Below are 22926 nucleotides of genomic sequence, written 5' to 3' on the forward strand. Positions count from 1 at the left end.
TTCAGTTGTTAGTTTTAACCCATTTTTAGTTCGATTAAATTTAAAGTACTAACTACGTACATGTATGTGAAATGCTCTTGAGTTCGTTTCCTGGGCCTAGAACCAGTACTTGGGTGTCTCTTGGAGATTTCTTAAGAATGCTCCCACACTGGGGATCAAACCAGTGACCTCCAGATCATTAGGTGGACACCACATCCATTACACATCAGCGACCTTTAATTAGTAAATTACTTTAGTATTGCAGCATTATATAATGTAATGTTGCTACATATTTTTGGAAAATGATTAATGTGCAGTACTAAATAAATCTAAATGCAAACAATTTTAATTGTGCATATTGTGTGATTATTAGTTACAAATTCCCTTTTTACAGGTATACTGGATTATGAAAGACTGATAAACATAAAATTGACAACTCATCTCCCCAACGATACTTTGTGTGGCTCATTCTCGGAACAAACCCATAGTCAGTGAGAAAACTACAGTGTAAAAAGACCACTTGATTGTGACAATTATGGCTGACCAAGCAAATGTTATCATTTAAAATAAAGAAAACTTCCAGTTCAATATACATTTTATACCAATTATGACATTGGCCAACACAGAAAATAATTATAAGGTTGATTTTCCAAATATTGACTGTTACAATTGGATACTGTTTTAAGCTTCACTCTACTTTGTCTGAAAATAAAAGTCCTAAATGATGTAATAGAAACATACATATTTAATTTTTAGTTTAACAAGGATATATATATACATACATATATTATAATATCTTTTTATTGATGGTCAATCAATTTAAGTTTAACTCATATATACATACACATTTTATACATGTGTATGCTTTGATTTTTTTCTATTGAAGCCAAATTAATATCCCATTAGATAGATAGATAATATCACAGCAGTATTCCTATTTTGTCTGCAAGTACTGCAGAAATCATGGATTATTATTTTACTGAGTCAGCCTTAATCTTTATATTGTAATTGTTAAAACAGATTAAGATGTGCATTATACAATTGAGGATGCATCAAGATTAAAAAATGGTACATGTATAAATTAATAAAGAATCAATAACAATCAGAAACTGTGCTTATTTTTCAGTATTGTGTGAAAGGATTTGAAGTAATGATGTGTTTTTGAAATATGATTTATGTGAATTTGAATAAATATATAAAATTTAGTGATTTTCTCAGACAAAAACTGTTAATTACATACTAAAGTATTCAGAATGTATTATTGTAATATTCATTGGAATTTTTTAGTACAAAAAGCACTTTTCCCTGGCATTTGTATTTATAGTAATTGCATATTTTATAATTCTGACAGCATTTATAAACTGTGTTCATGCAAGCATGAACACGGTTTCATTTTTTGAGTATTTAAACAAGAGGGCCATGATGGCCCTGTATCACTCCACTGCTGAAAAAAGGCTGAAACAAATTTCTCTGCATGTGCAAATACTTAAATATAGGCCCTATTTAAGCACATGTACACTTTTGTGACCTTCTGGGCTGGGTCAAATTTAACCCCAGGGGCATAATTTGAGAAAACTTTGTAGAGGACTACTATATCTCACTACATACAAAATGTGGTAGCCCTAGGTCCTAGAGTTAAGGACAAGAATATTTTTAAAGTTTTCACAAAAAAAGCAAGATATAAGCGTATATAATGTTAAATTTTGTGACATGCGGGTCAGGATCAAATTTGACCCAAAGGGCATAATTTGAACAAACTTGGTAGAGGACTAAAAGATGTTACTGCATACCAAATTTGGTAGCCATAGTCCAAATGGTTTTCGACAAGAAGATTTTTAAAGATTTCACAAAATAGGCGCTTTAAAAGCATTAATTCAATTTTGTGACCCCCCGGGGCAGGGTCAAAGTTGACCCAAGAGGCATTATTTGAACAAATTTGGTAGAGGTTTATTAGATGTCACTACATACCAAATTTGGTAGCCCTAGGCCCAATGGTTATGGACAACAAGATTTTTAAAGTTTTCACAAAATAGGCCCCATATAAGCGTATGTTCAGTTTTGTGACCCCGGGCAGGGTCAAATTTGACCCAAGGGGCATAATTTGAACAAACTTGGTAGAGAACTATAACATGTCACTACATACCAAATTTGGTAGCCCTATGCCTTATGGTTAAGGACAAGAATAGTTTTAAAATTTTCACAAAATAGGCACTATATAAGCAAATAATTGATTTTGTGGCCCCCAGGGCAGGGTCAAATTTGAACACTGGGGCATAATTTGAACAAACTAAGTAGAGGACTATACAATGTCACTACATACCAAATTGTGTAGCCCTAGGCCTAATGGTTATGGACAAGATTTTTTTAAGTTATCACAAAATAGGCATTATATAAGCATATGTTCAATTTTGTGACCCCTGGGGCAGGGTCAAATTTGACCCTAGGGATTAAATTTAAACAAATTTGGTGGAGGACTATTAGATGTCACTATATACCAAATTTGATAGCCCTTGGCCGGATTGTAAGTGACAAGAAATTTTTTGAAGTTTTCACAAAATAGGCCTTATATAAGCATATGTTCAATTTTGTGACCCTCGGGGCAGGGTCAAACTTGACCCCAGGGGCATAATTTGAACAAACTTGGTAGAGGACTATAAGATGCCACTACATACCAAATTTGGTAGCCCTAGTCCCAATGGTTATGGACGAGAAGATTTGTAAAGTTTTCACAAAATATACCCTATATAAGCATATGTTCAATTTTGTGACCCCCGGGGCAGGGTCAAATTTGACCCCAGATGTATAATTTGAACAAATTTGGTAGAGGACTATTAGATGTCTCTACATACCAAATTTGATAGCCCTAGGCCCAATGGTTATGGACGGGAGATTTTGAAAGTTTTCACAAAATAGGCCTTACTTAAGCAAATTTTCAATTTTGTGACCCCCGGGGCAGAGTCAAATTTGACCCCAGGGGCATAATTTGAACAAATTTGAAAGAGGTACACCCCAGGAACATTCCTAAGAAATTTCATCAGAATTGGACCAGTAGTTTAGGAGAAGATGTTTAAAGGAAAAGTTTATGCATGGTTGCACGATGGACACAGGACCTTTGGCCAGTGGAGCTAAAAATCAAATTAAACATTTAGTTTTGATTTAAAATCAGTTTTTATATGCAAGTGTCTATTTCACTTATAAATTAAAACAGCATATTATTCATTATTGAAAAGATTATTCCAAGCTTGATGTCATATTTCAACTTTGCATAGTGTAGTTAATTGAACATTGTATTGAACTGTATGGGCAGCTATATTTTTTTAATTTATGTATGTTGTATTATACAAAATGCATTATTTCTACCACAAGTAGACCATATAAGGCCTACTGCTACTAAATAGGCACTGGTATGAATTTGACACTGTTTTTGATGCTCATACAAAACTTTAATTATTACTACACTTTAGTATATTAAATATTTTCAAGTTTTTGTTCAACATTTTTTGCAAAAGAAAAGAGTGTCTTAATGCATTTGAAAATATACTTAAAACAAACTAAAAATGCATTTTAACATACCTTTTTCCTGGTAAAGTGTATTTGGGATGATAAAAAATACACTTGAAGAGTATTAATGCTGGAAAAATGCAGAAAAAAATACATTTGTTTCTGTTAGAAGTGTGTCTTGTCTGCATTTTTAAGTGTATTAAATGCACATCAAATGCAGATAAATACAATGCCAATACTGTTACATGTATTGTAATGGACATAAAATGCACTTGTTCTTGTAATTAAATGCTTTAGTGAATTGAAATAACCTTTTATAACGTTTTAACAATTAATAATACCTTTTTATATAAATTTTCTTTTGAAATGTGACACTTAAATGATTTTTGCACCACTAGTAAGAGATATAATTTGTGCTCATAATGCTTTATCATTACACTACATAATATCATTTGTTGTATGAAAATTACCCGTAAAATTCATGTGAAAGCTCAAGAGATCAATAGCAGCGTGCTATTCCCTGCTCCTTTTTACATGACTTGATGGTATTTAGTCCCCAATTCTACATGGCTAAGGGAAAATTAATGTGCAGATTTGACAAATAAGTCTTAACTGGGATCCAATAGGCAGACTTTCACATTACTTGTATTAAATTTAAATCATGATCTGAATTGCTCTTTGGCAAATCTTTGTTGGTCACAGTATTCAACTGAATTTTGTTCACTTTGTAGTGATTATATTTTCTATATTTATCAGACAACATCTTTCTTCAAAGTTTAACATGATTGCTTGGTTAATTTAGAAACAAGATCAATGCATCATAACATAAAATGAAAAAATGTGTAATAGTAAAAATGGCAGCAAAAAAGCACTAGATTATCTGCCTTAAATCTGAGACGATATGTTGATGTATTGGAATTTCTCATAAATAATGTGCTCCATAGTTGTATAATTGTATAGTCGCATGCATGAGTGGTGTCAATGTCACAATACCAATTAAAGCCTATAATTTACTAAAACAATTTGAAGTTTGATGTGAGTTTTTTTCAAGATCTGTTATATATAATTATATATACATGTATATATATATTGTTGAAAAGTTAACATGCAATAAGTTTACTGTAATTAAGTGACAAATAGTTTTACTGATTTGGTTGGATGCATATATGTAGATATATCATGGTTTGTGCAGAGGACAGTTGCAAAAACAAGAGCTGTCTCCGTAGGATGACATACGCCCCCGATAAACGCTTTAATAGAAGTTATGAGCATTTTTCAAAACCTAAAAGCCGACCCTAAGTTCAAGGTCAAAGGGGTCAAAATTTGTGTGTGTATGAGAAGGCCTTGTCCATATACACATGCATACCAAATATGAATGTTACATCTGAAGCGACATAGAAGTTATGAGCATTTTTTCGAAACCTAAATGCAAAGTGTGACGGATAGACAGACGGACAGTGCGATCACTATATGCCCTCCTTTGGGGGCATAAAAATGTGTTTCACATTGTTTTGGTAAATTAGTAATGTAGTTAAAAGAACAGAATCATCAATTATAAAGTAATTGATTATAAAGTGTTGCTGGCATATTTTATGCATTCATCTAGCTATAAGAAGGTCCCTGTTTTATCCCCACTGGCACCGAGTGAGGGTTCTCAAAATCTTTAAACAATATGAATAACTACATATAGGGTCGAGAGCCTTGTTGATATGGGGGCTAAACACCTGAAATCAAAGCGACCCAGGTTAAAGGCCGAGGCCAAATAAATAAACCAGAGGCCGCATGAGCCTGCTATACTCTGAACAAGTATTGTTTCTTCTCAGAAAACTGGCTTAAGTGTCTTACTAAGCTTTAGACTTTGAGTTTCAGTGCAATCAATCTAAAATAAATTGGTCAAATTAAATAATAATTTGTAAAAAATAAACATTCTGCACAAATTCAATTATTTACTTTACCTGTGTGCATGAATCATTTCAGTCTTGATGGTTAGTGAACTATGTCAAAAGCACCATATCTATGAAACACTTGTTTTTTTAATAGTGCAATGTTCCACAGAAATGATGCTGATGATTATTGTACACGATGATGAATTAGCTCTATTAGATATATTTCTAAATTCCATTTCCACCAACAATTCGGTTATTCCACTACCAGTTCACATGCTTCATACACAGTTGAAAATAACACTATTTCACTCAACAACCGTAACACATGTACTCAATTTTTCAACTTTTCGCAATTAAAATTGTCTTCTACTGTTATTGTTGTTGTTGTACTTTTGAAAGTAGTTCGAAAGATGGCGACCATTAACCCAGAGATTGATTTATGAAATAAATCGTCTGCTGATCCAGAGTGATTACTTTAATGTTATTTACATTCGTCAGAGTGAATTTCATGGTTTCAATAAAATACTTTTGTGCACAAGTAAATTGATGTATGTCTGATTTTGCCAAAAAAAAAAGGGAATTTGCATTGGTCTTTTGCCGATGTGTTTGTGTTAAACTCATGGATCGATCAAACCACAAAATCAATATATATATATATTAAGTTTATGTCCAACAAATATTAATGGTTTTACATTACACCTTAATTTTCGGCTATACTGATTCAGGCTGGCAAGATTTAAAGGTGAAATTGAAGTTTCAGTTTTTTTTCAAATTTCCATTCAGTTAGATATAATTATAGTGTAGCCTAAATTGAAGACCTGATATTTCAGTTCAAACTTTGTTCAACATTGCTGTATTTTACCAGTCATGTTTATTATGCTCCCCCAGAAATTTTTGGGCGGAGCATATAGTCGCCGCTTCGTCTTTCCGTCCGGCCGTGCGTCCATCCGTGTGTCCGTCCGTGCACAATTTTTGTCCGGGCTATTTCTCAGCAACTAATAACCGAAATTCGATGAAACTTTATGGAAAACTTCACTACCAAAAGGAGATGTTCATATTATCAGCAGGTTCTGGTCGGATGATTTTTAGCATCTATTTTTTGGAAAAAAAAAGCTATTGTCATCACCTTGGCGTCGGCGTCCGGTTAAGTTTTGCGTTTAGGTCCACTTTTCTCAGAAAGTATCAATGCTATTGCATTCAAACTTGGTACACTTACTTACTATCATGAGGGGACTAGGCAGGCAAAGTTAGATAACTCTGGCGTGAATTTTGACAGAATTATGTGCCCTTTTTATACTAAGAAAATTGAAAATTTTGGTTAAGTTTTGTGTTTAGGTCCATTTTATTCCTTAAGTATCAAAGCTATTGCTTTCATACTTGCAACACTTAATAACTATCATAAGGGGACTGTGCAGGCAAAGTTATGTAACTCTGACTGGCATTTTGACAGAATTATGTGCCCTTTTTATACTTAAAAAATTGAAAATTTGGTTAAGTTTTGTGTTTAGGTCCACTATATTCCTGCAGTATCAAACCTATTGCTTTAATACTTGCAACACTTATTAACTATCATAAGGGGACTTTGCAGGCAAAGTTATGTAACTCTGACTGGCATTTGGATGGAATTATGGGCGCTTTATACTTAGAAAATTGAAAATTTTGTTAAGTTTTGTGTTTTGGTCCTCTTTACCCCTAAAGTATCATAGATATTGCTTTCATACTTGGAACACTCGCAAACTATCATAAGGGGACAGTAAAAGGACAAGTTGCATAACTCTGGTTGTCATTTTTACAGAATGATGGTCCTTTTTGACTTAGTTACTTTGAATATATGGTTAAATTTTGTGTTTCGATCCACTTTACTTCAAAAGTATCAAGGCTATTGCTTGCAAACTTCAAATACTTTCATGCTATCATGAGGTTACTGTACCTGGCAAGTTGAATTTTACCTTGACCTTAGAATGACCTTGACTCTCAAGGTAAGATTATTAAATTCTGATAAAATTGCCATAACTTCTTTATTTATGATTAGATTTGATTGATACTTTGACAAAACTACCCTTACCTGACATACCACAATAGACTTCACCCAAACCATCCCCCGTGCCCTCCCCCCGAACCCCCCCCCCTATTTTTTTTAAGATCATCTCACAAATGACCACCACACCATCACACTATACCCCCAACCCCACCACCCCCAAATTTATTGTTTTTGAACGGTTAAAAAACACAAATTTTTATTATTTTATTTTTGAAATACAGTCCAACCATTGCACCCAAGAATCCCCCCCCCGAATTTTCTTTTTTTTTGCATTTTTCCGCATTTTTGGAAGATAATGTAATAAATGTCCACACCCCCACACTATACACCCCTCTTCACTCCACCTGTCCCTTCTTTGTGATTTAAATTGAGAGTCCCTTCACCTTTAAAAAGAAAATAGATGGGCGGTCTGCACCCGCAAGGCGGTGCTCTTGTTTACAGAGTTATGGCCCTTTGAAATTTTCCATTAACTGTACATATATTGCAATTCTTGTCCGGGCTATTTTTCAGCAATTAATGACCGGAATTCAATTAAACTTTATGGGAAGCTTCACTGCCAAGAGGAGATGTGCATATTATCAGCCGGTTCTGGTCGGTTGATTTTTCACAGAGTTATGACTCTTTGAAATTTTCCATTAACTGTACATATAGTGCAATTCTTGTCCGGGCTATTTCTCAGCAACCAATGACCGGAATTCAATTAAACTTTATGGGAAGCTTCACTACCAAGAGGAGATGTGCATAATATCAGCCGGTTTGCGTCGGATGATTTTTCACAGAGTTATGGCCCTTTGAAATTTTCCATTGTACATATAGTGCAATTCTTGTCCGAGCTATTTCTCAGCAACTTATTACGGGAATTTAATGAAACTTTATGCGAAGCTTCACTATCAAGAGGAGATGTGCATATTATCAGCCGGTTATGTTCGGATGATGAGTTATGGCCCTTTAAATTTTTCTATAAACTGTACATATAGTGCAATTCTTTTCCGGGTTATTTCTCCCCAACTACTGACTGGAATACAATGAAGCTTAATGGGAAGCTTAACTACTTTGAGGAGATGCGCATGTTATTAGTGGGTTCTGGTTAGATGATTTATTTAGAGAGTTATGGCCCTTTGAAATTTTTAAGTTGCTAAACCATCCATCGTTTTATTTTGTCCAAAGTTATGCACCTCGAGACGTTTCCTTTTATCTGAACATATAGTGCAATATTGTGACAAAAAAAACCTTTGGGGAGCATCACCCGTCTCCGACGGTTTCTTGTTTAACCCTTTACAACTTAGATACGTATTTGTAGTCCCTCAGAAAGTTAAATCTAATTAAAGACCTTTCTTACTAGATTCAAGTTTTAAAGGCTTCAATTCCAATTCTTAGATACTGATGAGCAACAAACAGCATAAAACCTGAACAGACAGCGAGCTACTCGCAGGCTGTTCTGGTTTTATGCTGTTTGCACATAGCCATTTTCACTTTGTTTCTGAGAGGGAAAGGGTTGAATTCGGGTATTTCACTTTCTATTGTGTGCAATATGACTCTGGGTTTACTTAGCAACTGGTATTTCAGTTCCAACAGTGCTAGATATTACGGTGGGTTTCCCCACTGACAGACCAGAGCCCAGCCTGATGGACGCCATTGCTGGAAAAAAGTCACATGTGCAATGATTGTCAGGTATAACTGTCACCTGCCGGAAAATAGATACTATCTGAGATGCTACTCATTAGAGCCGCATCATATGGGTCATATATTTAATGAGGCAAGCGTTGCTCCTCACAAGCCTGCGCATCAGCACAGTCAAGTCTGGAGCATCCCGGTCTGCTTATAAGACCAAATAAAATTGTGTAATTTTATAGTGGCTGATTTCGTTCTAACCGATACAGCTGAAATACCTTATTTTGTAATAAATAGGAAAGGATGGAATTTAGATTGTGAACGCTTTGGCAAAACTATGCAGCTTTGTTATTTTGTCCACTGTAGAAAAAAAAATGGATTGTTCTGTGTCCAAGCATGTGTTGAGCTGACATCAGTGTTTTTGACACATTTGTAGTGGTGTTTGGTTTTGATAGTGCTCACGAGATGCTGCCACTACAGTATGTTTATTATGCATTGATCAATTTACCTTGATTCTAGTCACAGGCAGCAGTATCATAAATTTGCCCCCCTCCCCACGGCCCCTCCCCTATTTTTGTCAATATTCGTTGTTGAAAAGTCAAACCATACACAATAGGTGTACATGTACATTTAACAATCTGGAACCCCTGGGGTAAGCTGCCTGTGATTTTAGTATGGAAACACAAATATTGAAAGGAATGGTATTTAAATATATTCATGCATAACTATACAGGTCTGGACAATGTTTCTAGAGCTATTGCTAAATTGGGTATGGTTTTTTTCCCACATCCTCTTGGTACTGAAGTTGCCTTTGGTCTGGAGCAAAGTCTGAGGGTTTCATAGGGTACCATATAGTAACTGGGTTGTTGCCGACAGGCAGTATGGGAGACACTGATGTCTGAACCAAACATCCCAACATTGGCTTTCTTGTACTATTTGTTGTGACATGCAAGGTGGTTTTGTCTCTGAACAAAGCTGCATGAATATGTCACACTTGGATTAGTTTTTAAGTTACATGCTTGATTTATTGTTAGATGATTATATAACGTGTAACATGGGGTTGTATTTTAGGGTGTGTTGGATCAAATTACTATAACTAAAATAGAAAGAGTCTCTGCTCATGAATGGAGATATTGCACTGAAATTGTGTAAACCACGAGGCAAATTTAAAGGGACTGTCAACTGCAATTGACGAAAAAAGAAAAGTTCTAGAATAGTGTGTGTTTTTTTAATTATTATTTTATATTGATTAAAATATCACGACTGGTATATTACATTACTTGAAAAAAGTTGTTAAGTTTTCATATTTTCAGTATATTCAGTAATCAATTTTACTGGGTATGTCTACCAGGTAACTACCAGTTAACTATAAATTAGGCAAGTAGATTGATCATCATCGTCACGTGGTTAACCCAGGTTTGCAAATTGTGCATGCGTAGTGAATTGTATGTCACCTATTTTCGCGATGTATTTCGATTTCGCATCGCACAATTTTATTACCGAATATACTGAAAATATGAACTTTGTTCAAGTAATGTAATATACCAGTCGTGATATTTTAATCAATATAAACTAATAATTGTAAAAAATAAGGTATTTAAAACTTTTATTTTTCCGTCAATCGTGGTTGACACTCCCTTTAACTCTTAACTAGTGGAATGCCTTATTTTGGGGGTCTGCTGCCCCATAACCCAGCTTATGAAATGATACATGTATGTAGCTGTTTATTCCATACTTTTTTATGTCCCCCACCACTTAAGTGGGGGACATATTGTTTTTTGCCCTGTCTGTTTGTTTGTTTGTATGTTTGTTAGTTTCTTTCTTTTCTCCAATTTTAACATTTTGCCATAACTTTTGCAATAATGAAGATAGCAACTTCATATTTGGCATGCATGTGTATCTCATGGAGCTGCACATTTTGAGTGTCGAAAGGACAAGGTCATCCTTCAAGGTCAAATATATAGCTTCAAAGCGGCGCAGAAGGGGACATTGCGTTTCTGACAAACACATAACTGTTTATTGATATAATTGCAATAAATATGCCACAATTAGGCAAAAATTGGGCGACAAGAACTAAACAAGTTATTTGTATTAACGTAGACGCATACATAAAATGTTTACATCTAATATTTCTTGAGACAGCTTAGTTACAAACTGCCATGTTTCCACTATAGAATATATAGGTACATAGTTCCCATAATGTTGTTTACTGAAATACTCTTAAAATGATTGGTTGCAGATTTCATTCAAACTGTTACAGCTGAATTACCTAAATGTGTAGTCATTAAAATTTTAGAGTTTAGGCTTCGACCACTTAGGCAAAACTATCGGTATGACCTTTCGTCTTTTTGTCCATGTTGGGGGACATCAATGTCTTCGACCTATTTCTAGTGGTGGTATTTGGGTTTGTTTGTGCACAGGTTTTACAAGATGCCATATCAGTACATTTATTATGCTTTTATCAGTTTACCTTCATTTCAGTATGGAATACAAAATATTGAAAGAAAGGGTATTTAATATGTACATCCAAATATATTCATCCGTAAAGATCAATGTCAGATTACGGCGGAGAGCTATCATATGGTACAATTGTGTATATTTATTCCTCATCCTCTTGGTACTGTAGTTGCCTTTGGACTCGAGGGTACCATATATTAACTGGGTTGTTGCCGACAGGCAGTATGGGAGACACTGATGTCTGTGCGATTCATCCCAACATTTGCTTTTATGTGTAATTCTTTGTGATATGCATGGTGGTTTGCATGGTGGTTTGATCTCTGAACAAATCTAAATGAATATTTCATTAATTAATTAGTTTCTTAGTTGATGTGTGTAATTCATTATTGAATGATTACGTAGCATACAGCGTGCAGTCTGGTCTGGAGTTACCCTGTCTGGTAATGAGACCATGAAACCTTTGAGTGACTTACTAGGGGATTGGGTTGCTCCTGACCAGGGGATCGTTTCAATAAGATATTGTATCCTAATGTTACAATATCGTAACTTGAGTAGTTGCGATTTAATTTACGATTATCTTAAACCATTTCAATAAGCGCCTCGTGAATGGCCTCGTAAAACTCTCTCGTAATCTATGATTTATTTATTGTACATTCGGTTTGCTTTTGTATGTTTATATATATCAAGTTTATAAAAAGAAAACCTTCAATTGATAAAAACAAAACTCCACACTTAAACCAGAAATCAATTCAAAACCATCAACTTGACAGCATTCCACGATATCGTAAGTTACGAAAGTTTATTTAAACCCAAAAAGGCAAGTTGCGAATATCACAACTAGTTTACAAATTGTAGCAAACTTACGGGAGCTTATTGAAACGGTCCCCAGACTTGCCACATAAGACCCTTATTCCCATGAGGCAGCTTATATTAATAATATATAGGGGTGTGATTTTTCCGCGGATCCGCGGATTTCCGCGGATCGGGTTGTCCCGGGGGTCACTTCTGAGATTCGCGTAAATTCGTAAAGAAATGTGGGGGAGAGGGGGTACCACCGATTCCGCGGATCGCGAAATCTATCTGCATTTTACACTGGTAGATTCTGCCTAAGCATTTTAAAACGAGCGATATGATTGGCTGTCGTTTTCCAATCTTCCAATTAAAATCGGTTTCTTAAAATGTGTTTGGTACGCTTGCAAATGGCGACGTTGTGAAGGTTACAATATAGTAAAAGATTTCCTACACAAATTCAATGTAAAAGCAATAACTTTAACGAAAAATAAAGTCAAACTTTTGCGCATAGAGACCCTCATAACCATACCTTTTCTCGAAGAGCATTCCAAGCCGAATTGATTTAAGCAATAAAAAAGATAGGTCACGCGATATGTAAGAAAGAACTCGTCACGAATCAAAAGTCACTGTTTTACGGCCATCTATTTACCGGTTTCTATCCAGTTCATGAGGGTTTCCCGCCATCTGTCAAAGTCTTATGTAGTCTCCAATCTTCAGATAAAAGAGTGAATTTCTAGTAAACAACAATGTTTTCCCTGCCACATGCACACAGAAATATACTCAAATGAAGTCATGGCAAGTGACCCTACAGAGAACCGTGTCTTCAAATAAATGATGTTCATGTTTTTAGAGAGTATAGCATTGCACTCCAAAAAGATTTAGTATATTGTAACCTAAAGGAAAAATATCTTCTGATTAAAATGTGTTTTTCTTGCATATTCTTATCTTCCTATTCATATTGCACACACATAATAAGTTTGGCTGGATTATCTGTCCATTTGGCCATTTTTTTTCATATTTCCACACGCGGGTGTTTTCGGTCCAAAGAAGGCGATTTTAGGCCTGTTAAAGCTTAAATGTCCTTTTAAGATTTAAATGTGCTAAGTTCAATATCTGCAACAAAATACCAAAACAAACCAAATGGACATGCACGTGGGGCTTATGCGGGGTGGTGAAAGAATGACTTTGTTAGATATTTTCACTCTAAGCAATTTTGATAATGTCAATTTTGTGGGTTTTTTTTTAAAATCACCCCAAAAATGTCAATTTCAAAGCAAAGAAAATCCAATTTCATCCAAGAAAATAAACAAATTAGTACAAATGAGAGATCAAAGATACTTTGAAGAGAAGAAATCAATAAGCTTCCAATAACTTGTTGTTTAGCACCAATAAAAGTGTGAAATCTTGAAACGCGCCTTGTCGCTCGGAGCCCATTTATTTGCCAGAGGCCAATGATATATCCTAGCATTTAATGTCATGGGTGCCTTTAAACTGCAGCAGATGGTCAATATGCATTGCCAGCTCTCATTTAGAGGTTCAATAGAATACAACATTTCATATTTTTGGCACAAAATAAGTACTTTTGACTATTTTTATGGTGGCAATCTGGGTAAAAAAATGGGGATTCATAACCAAGCGAAAGAAAAAATGCTCATTTTGGGGGTATAGAATGGACGGAAAGGTTAAAATGAACAAGATACATATATGTAGGCAAGCATTTTAAGCTTAGAAATGAGGTTCCATGTAGTAACAGGGGCAGAAAGGCAGCTCAGATCAATGCAGGCTGCCTGAAAGGGGTTTCTAGTACTTCTTTTGGGGACACAGCTTCCCGCAGAATTCTCAACACAACAAACATCATTGATCCATGTCACCTCTGTATGCAAAGACAAGCAAATAAAGTCAATACTGCTCTTAAATCACTGAATGAGAGAAGCATTTACCAAATAAAAAACAAAACTGGTTGCTGAAAGTGCCAAATTTTGTCAAAAAGATCCCTCTAATGTAAACGATGAAGGGGACACTCGCTACAACAATCCTATGTTTAAGTTGGACGCGACATCTTCTCAAGCCGGAACCATGACTGTAAGCATATTGTGAGAAAACAGTACCAAACACAAGCTAATTGTAGGGTAACAAGTAGCAAATCAACTCAGCTGTGCTGCATACATGCTCAGGAACAAGGATAAACATGTTGAGTGCCAACTTCTGCTGCCAACAGAGCACGAGCTTACGTGTCAGGACGCGGAATAATCGATACAAACTGCATGGGAATTGCACGACAGCAAGAGTTTGAGTGACCACAAAACTGATTAGGACAGTATTTCACACCTTAAGCATCATAAATATGCTTATTTGCCTGTGTACATGATAATAAATTAGTATTATTACCTGTTTTACCATCAACAACCCTTATCCAGTGGCCCTCGGCTTAGTCGCAGACATAACTCTACCTGAAAAAGTCAAAATACCCAATAGAAATAGATATAATATGAAGAAAAAAACATGCATTTATGTATTTTAAGTGTATTTCTATGAATAATATGAGGTGATAAAGCTTGAAATATGCATGATTGTACTAAATATGAAAGCTGGCTTAGTTCAGCATCTGTTGCACTGTCAAAACTGTAAAAATGTCCGCCATTCCATGTAGGTGAAATGGGGCTCCGTTTGAATGTTCATGCTTTACGCACAAGCTATTGTTGCGTTACTGGATTGCGGAGTCCTTGGCGTTGAATTCTGACTCCTTGTAGCACAATAACGCTACACGGTCAACCAAAATGCCTTTGAATTTAAGTCGGAAAGCAATTTAGCCCTTATTCGGCTATACAAGGGTGGGGGGTCAATTTGAAAAACAACTATTCCAGGTCAAATAATCTGAATTCATGCATTTAATGCACTAATTTTCTTCTCTTTTGCTAAGAAATGACCAAAAATCAGCTTTCCCAGTCATATTTTGCACTTGCAGATGATATGACATTTTTCACATAAAGCTAGTTTAGGTTACAATATAGTAAAAGATTTCCTACACAAATTCAATGTAAAAGCAATAACTTTAACGAAAAATAAAGTCAAACTTTTGCGCATAGAGACCCTCATAACCATACCTTTTCTCGAAGAGCATTCCAAGCCGAATTGATTTAAGCAATAAAAAAGATAGGTCACGCGATATGTAAGAAAGAACTCGTCACGAATCAAAAGTCACTGTTTTACGGCCATCTATTTACCGGTTTCTATCCAGTTCATGAGGGTTTCCCGCCATCTGTCAAAGTCTTATGTAGTCTCCAATCTTCAGATAAAAGAGTGAATTTCTAGTAAACAACAATGTTTTCCCTGCCACATGCACACAGAAATATACTCAAATGAAGTCATGGCAAGTGACCCTACAGAGAACCGTGTCTTCAAATAAATGATGTTCATGTTTTTAGAGAGTATAGCATTGCACTCCAAAAAGATTTAGTATATTGTAACCTAAAGGAAAAATATCTTCTGATTAAAATGTGTTTTTCTTGCATATTCTTATCTTCCTATTCATATTGCACACACATAATAAGTTTGGCTGGATTATCTGTCCATTTGGCCATTTTTTTTCATATTTCCACACGCGGGTGTTTTCGGTCCAAAGAAGGCGATTTTAGGCCTGTTAAAGCTTAAATGTCCCTTTAAGATTTAAATGTGCTAAGTTCAATATCTGCAACAAAATACCAAAACAAACCAAATGGACATGCACGTGGGGCTTATGCGGGGTGGTGAAAGAATGACTTTGTTAGATATTTTCACTCTAAGCAATTTTGATAATGTCAATTTTGTGGGTTTTTTTTTAAAATCACCCCAAAAATGTCAATTTCAAAGCAAAGAAAATCCAATTTCATCCAAGAAAATAAACAAATTAGTACAAATGAGAGATCAAAGATACTTTGAAGAGAAGAAATCAATAAGCTTCCAATAACTTGTTGTTTAGCACCAATAAAAGTGTGAAATCTTGAAACGCGCCTTGTCGCTCGGAGCCCATTTATTTGCCAGAGGCCAATGATATATCCTAGCATTTAATGTCATGGGTGCCTTTAAACTGCAGCAGATGGTCAATATGCATTGCCAGCTCTCATTTAGAGGTTCAATAGAATACAACATTTCATATTTTTGGCACAAAATAAGTACTTTTGACTATTTTTATGGTGGCAATCTGGGTAAAAAATGGGGATTCATAACCAAGCGAAAGAAAAAATGCTCATTTTGGGGGTATAGAATGGACGGAAAGGTTAAAATGAACAAGATACATATATGTAGGCAAGCATTTTAAGCTTAGAAATGAGGTTCCATGTAGTAACAGGGGCAGAAAGGCAGCTCAGATCAATGCAGGCTGCCTGAAAGGGGTTTCTAGTACTTCTTTTGGGGACACAGCTTCCCGCAGAATTCTCAACACAACAAACATCATTGATCCATGTCACCTCTGTATGCAAAGACAAGCAAATAAAGTCAATACTGCTCTTAAATCACTGAATGAGAGAAGCATTTACCAAATAAAAAACAAAACTGGTTGCTGAAAGTGCCAAATTTTGTCAAAAAGATCCCTCTAATGTAAACGATGAAGGGGACACTCGCTACAACAATCCTATGTTTAAGTTGGACGCGACATCTTCTCAAGCCGGAACCATGACTGTAAGCATATTGTGAGAAAACAGTACCAAACACAAGCTAATTGTAGGGTAACAAGTAGCAAATCAACTCAGCTGTGCTGCATACATGCTCAGGAACAAGGATAAACATGTTGAGTGCCAACTTCTGCTGCCAACAGAGCACGAGCTTACGTGTCAGGACGCGGAATAATCGATACAAACTGCATGGGAATTGCACGACAGCAAGAGTTTGAGTGACCACAAAACTGATTAGGACAGTATTTCACACCTTAAGCATCATAAATATGCTTATTTGCCTGTGTACATGATAATAAATTAGTATTATTACCTGTTTTACCATCAACAACCCTTATCCAGTGGCCCTCGGCTTAGTCGCAGACATAACTCTACCTGAAAAAGTCAAAATACCCAATAGAAATAGATATAAAATGAAGAAAAAAACATGCATTTATGTATTTTAAGTGTATTTCTATGAATAATATGAGGTGATAAAGCTTGAAATATGCATGATTGTACTAAATATGAAAGCTGGCTTAGTTCAGCATCTGTTGCACTGTCAAAACTGTAAAAATGTCCGCCATTCCATGTAGGTGAAATGGGGCTCCGTTTGAATGTTCATGCTTTACGCACAAGCTATTGTTGCGTTACTGGATTGCGGAGTCCTTGGCGTTGAATTCTGACTCCTTGTAGCACAATAACGCTACACGGTCAACCAAAATGCCTTTGAATTTAAGTCGGAAAGCAATTTAGCCCTTATTCGGCTATACAAGGGTGGGGGGTCAATTTGAAAAACAACTATTCCAGGTCAAATAATCTGAATTCATGCATTTAATGCACTAATTTTCTTCTCTTTTGCTAAGAAATGACCAAAAATCAGCTTTCCCAGTCATATTTTGCACTTGCAGATGATATGACATTTTTCACATAAAGCTAGTTTAGGTTACAATATAGTAAAAGATTTCCTACACAAATTCAATGTAAAAGCAATAACTTTAACGAAAAATAAAGTCAAACTTTTGCGCATAGAGACCCTCATAACCATACCTTTTCTCGAAGAGCATTCCAAGCCGAATTGATTTAAGCAATAAAAAAGATAGGTCACGCGATATGTAAGAAAGAACTCGTCACGAATCAAAAGTCACTGTTTTACGGCCATCTATTTACCGGTTTCTATCCAGTTCATGAGGGTTTCCCGCCATCTGTCAAAGTCTTATGTAGTCTCCAATCTTCAGATAAAAGAGTGAATTTCTAGTAAACAACAATGTTTTCCCTGCCACATGCACACAGAAATATACTCAAATGAAGTCATGGCAAGTGACCCTACAGAGAACCGTGTCTTCAAATAAATGATGTTCATGTTTTTAGAGAGTATAGCATTGCACTCCAAAAAGATTTAGTATATTGTAACCTAAAGGAAAAATATCTTCTGATTAAAATGTGTTTTTCTTGCATATTCTTATCTTCCTATTCATATTGCACACACATAATAAGTTTGGCTGGATTATCTGTCCATTTGGCCATTTTTTTTCATATTTCCACACGCGGGTGTTTTCGGTCCAAAGAAGGCGATTTTAGGCCTGTTAAAGCTTAAATGTCCCTTTAAGATTTAAATGTGCTAAGTTCAATATCTGCAACAAAATACCAAAACAAACCAAATGGACATGCACGTGGGGCTTATGCGGGGGTGGTGAAAGAATGACTTTGTTAGATATTTTCACTCTAAGCAATTTTGATAATGTCAATTTTGTGGGTTTTTTTTTTAAAATCACCCCAAAAATGTCAATTTCAAAGCAAAGAAAATCCAATTTCATCCAAGAAAATAAACAAATTAGTACAAATGAGAGATCAAAGATACTTTGAAGAGAAGAAATCAATAAGCTTCCAATAACTTGTTGTTTAGCACCAATAAAAGTGTGAAATCTTGAAACGCGCCTTGTCGCTCGGAGCCCATTTATTTGCCAGAGGCCAATGATATATCCTAGCATTTAATGTCATGGGTGCCTTTAAACTGCAGCAGATGGTCAATATGCATTGCCAGCTCTCATTTAGAGGTTCAATAGAATACAACATTTCATATTTTTGGCACAAAATAAGTACTTTTGACTATTTTTATGGTGGCAATCTGGGTAAAAAATGGGGATTCATAACCAAGCGAAAGAAAAAATGCTCATTTTGGGGGTATAGAATGGACGGAAAGGTTAAAATGAACAAGATACATATATGTAGGCAAGCATTTTAAGCTTAGAAATGAGGTTCCATGTAGTAACAGGGGCAGAAAGGCAGCTCAGATCAATGCAGGCTGCCTGAAAGGGGTTTCTAGTACTTCTTTTGGGGACACAGCTTCCCGCAGAATTCTCAACACAACAAACATCATTGATCCATGTCACCTCTGTATGCAAAGACAAGCAAATAAAGTCAATACTGCTCTTAAATCACTGAATGAGAGAAGCATTTACCAAATAAAAAACAAAACTGGTTGCTGAAAGTGCCAAATTTTGTCAAAAAGATCCCTCTAATGTAAACGATGAAGGGGACACTCGCTACAACAATCCTATGTTTAAGTTGGACGCGACATCTTCTCAAGCCGGAACCATGACTGTAAGCATATTGTGAGAAAACAGTACCAAACACAAGCTAATTGTAGGGTAACAAGTAGCAAATCAACTCAGCTGTGCTGCATACATGCTCAGGAACAAGGATAAACATGTTGAGTGCCAACTTCTGCTGCCAACAGAGCACGAGCTTACGTGTCAGGACGCGGAATAATCGATACAAACTGCATGGGAATTGCACGACAGCAAGAGTTTGAGTGACCACAAAACTGATTAGGACAGTATTTCACACCTTAAGCATCATAAATATGCTTATTTGCCTGTGTACATGATAATAAATTAGTATTATTACCTGTTTTACCATCAACAACCCTTATCCAGTGGCCCTCGGCTTAGTCGCAGACATAACTCTACCTGAAAAAGTCAAAATACCCAATAGAAATAGATATAAAATGAAGAAAAAAACATGCATTTATGTATTTTAAGTGTATTTCTATGAATAATATGAGGTGATAAAGCTTGAAATATGCATGATTGTACTAAATATGAAAGCTGGCTTAGTTCAGCATCTGTTGCACTGTCAAAACTGTAAAAATGTCCGCCATTCCATGTAGGTGAAATGGGGCTCCGTTTGAATGTTCATGCTTTACGCACAAGCTATTGTTGCGTTACTGGATTGCGGAGTCCCTTGGCGTTGAATTCTGACTCCTTGTAGCACAATAACGCTACACGGTCAACCAAAATGCCTTTGAATTTAAGTCGGAAAGCAATTTAGCCCTTATTCGGCTATACAAGGGTGGGGGGTCAATTTGAAAAACAACTATTCCAGGTCAAATAATCTGAATTCATGCATTTAATGCACTAATTTTCTTCTCTTTTGCTAAGAAATGACCAAAAATCAGCTTTCCCAGTCATATTTTGCACTTGCAGATGATATGACATTTTTCACATAAAGCTAGTTTAGGTTACAATATAGTAAAAGATTTCCTACACAAATTCAATGTAAAAGCAATAACTTTAACGAAAAATAAAGTCAAACTTTTGCGCATAGAGACCCTCATAACCATACCTTTTCTCGAAGAGCATTCCAAGCCGAATTGATTTAAGCAATAAAAAGATAGGTCACGCGATATGTAAGAAAGAACTCGTCACGAATCAAAAGTCACTGTTTTACGGCCATCTATTTACCGGTTTCTATCCAGTTCATGAGGGTTTCCCGCCATCTGTCAAAGTCTTATGTAGTCTCCAATCTTCAGATAAAAGAGTGAATTTCTAGTAAACAACAATGTTTTCCCTGCCACATGCACACAGAAATATACTCAAATGAAGTCATGGCAAGTGACCCTACAGAGAACCGTGTCTTCAAATAAATGATGTTCATGTTTTTAGAGAGTATAGCATTGCACTCCAAAAGATTTAGTATATTGTAACCTAAAGGAAAAATATCTTCTGATTAAAATGTGTTTTTCTTGCATATTCTTATCTTCCTATTCATATTGCACACACATAATAAGTTTGGCTGGATTATCTGTCCATTTGGCCATTTTTTTTCATATTTCCACACGCGGGTGTTTTCGGTCCAAAGAAGGCGATTTTAGGCCTGTTAAAGCTTAAATGTCCCTTTAAGATTTAAATGTGCTAAGTTCAATATCTGCAACAAAATACCAAAACAAACCAAATGGACATGCACGTGGGGCTTATGCGGGGTGGTGAAAAGAATGACTTTGTTAGATATTTTCACTCTAAGCAATTTTGATAATGTCAATTTTGTGGGTTTTTTTTTTAAAATCACCCCAAAAATGTCAATTTCAAAGCAAAGAAAATCCAATTTCATCCAAGAAAATAAACAAATTAGTACAAATGAGAGATCAAAGATACTTTGAAGAGAAGAAATCAATAAGCTTCCAATAACTTGTTGTTTAGCACCAATAAAAGTGTGAAATCTTGAAACGCGCCTTGTCGCTCGGAGCCCATTTATTTGCCAGAGGCCAATGATATATCCTAGCATTTAATGTCATGGGTGCCTTTAAACTGCAGCAGATGGTCAATATGCATTGCCAGCTCTCATTTAGAGGTTCAATAGAATACAACATTTCATATTTTTGGCACAAAATAAGTACTTTTGACTATTTTTATGGTGGCAATCTGGGTAAAAAATGGGGATTCATAACCAAGCGAAAGAAAAAATGCTCATTTTGGGGGTATAGAATGGACGGAAAGGTTAAAATGAACAAGATACATATATGTAGGCAAGCATTTTAAGCTTAGAAATGAGGTTCCATGTAGTAACAGGGGCAGAAAGGCAGCTCAGATCAATGCAGGCTGCCTGAAAGGGGTTTCTAGTACTTCTTTTGGGGACACAGCTTCCCGCAGAATTCTCAACACAACAAACATCATTGATCCATGTCACCTCTGTATGCAAAGACAAGCAAATAAAGTCAATACTGCTCTTAAATCACTGAATGAGAGAAGCATTTACCAAATAAAAAACAAAACTGGTTGCTGAAAGTGCCAAATTTTGTCAAAAAGATCCCTCTAATGTAAACGATGAGGGGACACTCGTCTACAACAATCCTATGTTTAAGTTGGACGCGACATCTTCTCAAGCCGGAACCATGACTGTAAGCATATTGTGAGAAAACAGTACCAAACACAAGCTAATTGTAGGGTAACAAGTAGCAAATCAACTCAGCTGTGCTGCATACATGCTCAGGAACAAGGATAAACATGTTGAGTGCCAACTTCTGCTGCCAACAGAGCACGAGCTTACGTGTCAGGACGCGGAATAATCGATACAAACTGCATGGGGAATTGCACGACAGCAAGAGTTTGAGTGACCACAAAACTGATTAGGACAGTATTTCACACCTTAAGCATCATAAATATGCTTATTTGCCTGTGTACATGATAATAAATTAGTATTATTACCTGTTTTACCATCAACAACCCTTATCCAGTGGCCCTCGGCTTAGTCGCAGACATAACTCTACCTGAAAAAGTCAAAATACCCAATAGAAATAGATATAAAATGAAGAAAAAACATGCATTTATGTATTTTAAGTGTATTTCTATGAATAATATGAGGTGATAAAGCTTGAAATATGCATGATTGTACTAATATGAAAGCTGGCTTAGTGTCAGCATCTGTTTGCAGCTGTCAAAAAACTGTAAAAATGTCCGCCCATTCCATGTAGGTGAAATTGGGTCCGTTTGAATGTTCATGCTTTACGCACAAGCTATTGTTGCTTTACTGGATTGCGGAGTCCTTGGCGTTGAATTCTGACTCCTTGTAGCACATAACGCTACACGGTCAACCAAAAATGCCTTTGAATTTAAGTCGGAAAGCAATTTAGCCCTTATTCGGCTATACAGGGTGGGGGGTCAATTTGAAAAACAACTATTCCGTCAAATAATCTGAATTCATGCATTTAATGCACTAATTTTCTTCTCTTTTGCTAAGAAATGACCAAACA

General features: G+C 35.8%; 3 protein-coding genes across 4 annotated transcripts in view; all 3 read left to right on the top strand.

Annotated features, from left to right (window-relative positions):
* The window catches only part of LOC127852544 (1-acyl-sn-glycerol-3-phosphate acyltransferase gamma-like), a 29968-nt gene extending 20897 nt beyond the window's left edge, over positions 1-9071 (top strand). The window contains exon 6 of the mRNA XM_052386499.1: positions 8974-9071. Coding sequence (XP_052242459.1) covers positions 8974-9071 — 98 coding nt within the window. The remainder of the gene's footprint in view (positions 1-8973) is intronic.
* LOC127853811 (organic cation transporter protein-like) overlaps positions 1-22926 on the top strand; it is a 289143-nt gene that overhangs the window by 237051 nt on the left and 29166 nt on the right. The window lies entirely within an intron of this gene.
* The window catches only part of LOC127853818 (uncharacterized), a 289097-nt gene that overhangs the window by 213432 nt on the left and 52739 nt on the right, over positions 1-22926 (top strand). The gene's annotated exons all lie outside the window — the stretch shown is intronic.

The sequence above is a fragment of the Dreissena polymorpha genome, chromosome 12 (assembly GCF_020536995.1).
Source record: "Dreissena polymorpha isolate Duluth1 chromosome 12, UMN_Dpol_1.0, whole genome shotgun sequence".
Lineage (NCBI taxonomy): Eukaryota > Metazoa > Mollusca > Bivalvia > Myida > Dreissenidae > Dreissena > Dreissena polymorpha.